The sequence below is a fragment of the Trypanosoma equiperdum genome, assembly GCF_001457755.1.
Source record: "Trypanosoma equiperdum strain OVI genome assembly, contig: ctg_68, whole genome shotgun sequence".
NCBI classification, from domain to species: Eukaryota; Euglenozoa; class Kinetoplastea; order Trypanosomatida; family Trypanosomatidae; genus Trypanosoma; species Trypanosoma equiperdum.
The window spans coordinates 3,172-4,614 of NW_027124631.1; the positions used below are offsets into that span (position 1 = coordinate 3,172).

At 48.7% G+C, this 1,443-nt stretch overlaps 1 protein-coding gene across 1 annotated transcript; it reads left to right on the plus strand.

The window, feature by feature from the left end:
- Positions 1-142: 142 nt before the first annotated feature.
- On the plus strand, positions 143-1,315 carry TEOVI_000321300 (Trypanosome variant surface glycoprotein (A-type), putative; the record flags this gene model as incomplete). Its single annotated transcript, XM_067226160.1, has 1 exon — positions 143-1,315. One exon carries the CDS (start codon positions 143-145, stop codon positions 1,313-1,315), a length of 1,173 nt encoding a protein of 390 aa, XP_067082261.1.
- Positions 1,316-1,443: the final 128 nt, after the last annotated feature.

A 1,443-nucleotide genomic window follows, 5' to 3' on the forward strand; every position in this document is an offset into this window, starting at 1 on the left:
AAACGACATTTTTCGCAAGTAACACCACACCCCAGCAGTTCTACAACTTTTAATAGTCAAGAAAATGTTAAGAAAAACATCTTCGTTTCCGATGCAGAAAAATAAAGGTACATGGACCTGCAGCAGCAGCAAAGTTTTCCCCATGACTGCATTAATCTTGGTTTGTGCAGTAAGGACTATGCTAAGTGCGGAAGCAGCGAAAGGGGCCGTCAGAGGCGAGATAACCAAACTAGTTTGCGGTTTGGCCACCGAGCTGCGAAAAGCGGGAACGACGGGCAAGTCCCACATCAGCAGGCTACACAACGAAGCTGACAAACTAGCCGATTTATCTCGGAAAATGCGAGCACTAAGCGGGCAACGTCAGGGCAGCATGACCATAAAGGAATCTCTCCTGGCAGGATATGTCACTGTCATTCAACACAGAATCAGGGAGGCCGAGAAAGCAGCCAGCATAGCAGCGACTGACCTGGCTGAAGCTTGCAGTCTTCAAGCAGGACGACTAACGGAATTTCTTTCAGTGTTCGCTCAAGCGCAAGGAGGGACGAAGCACTGCGTAACTAAGGACGGCAGTGCAGCTGTGCGCACAGCCGATGAAATACCATGCCTAAAACCAACTGGATTTACCGACGCAGCCGATATAACCGGAGAAGCGACCGCCGAAACTCTAGCAAGTGCCTACACAAACTTCAAGAAGGCGCTGGACACACACGGACAGCATCAGGGCACAAATCTGTGCAACCTCGTCAGCGCACAGACGTCAGGCAATTACCTAGACACCGAGGCGACAACCAGGCCAGTGATGTGGGGCGGCAAGTTTTTCACCACGGCAGCTAGCGGCGCAGATATAACGGCAGCTAACTGGGCGGCCAACACCGAAGCCGACATCACCAAAAGCAGCTTCAAAAGGTGCCACGAAACATTACAGACAATACTCTCAAGCGGTGTCGACGAGCTGACAACAAGCGACAACTTAGCAAAAATACTAACAAAAAATGCACCAGGCATAGCACAAGTAAACATCGCCACCGGCGCAATCCGAAAAAACGTCCCTTCAGAAGAAGCAAAACTAACACCAGCAGAGCTGACAACCCTGAGCAATGATATAGCATCTTTGCCGAAAGTAACAGGAGCTGATCAGCTGAGCGATACGGAGCAAGATGCCAAGGACGTTCAAGAAATTCTAGAGATCAACGAAACTGCCTGCAAGTTGGGGAAAACGAGAACACTAGAAACAACAGACAAAACAGAAAGCAATGGAAAAGCTTCTAAAGACAAATGCAGCGACAAAAAGGGAGAAGCATGCACAGGAGAATGAGTCCTAGAAGAAGGGGTTTGTAAACCAGCAAAGAAAGGGGAGGAAGAAAACCAAGCAGGGAAAGAAGGGAAGGAAAAGAATAAATGCACAGGAAAGGAACAAAAAGACTGCGAGAAAGCTACTGAATG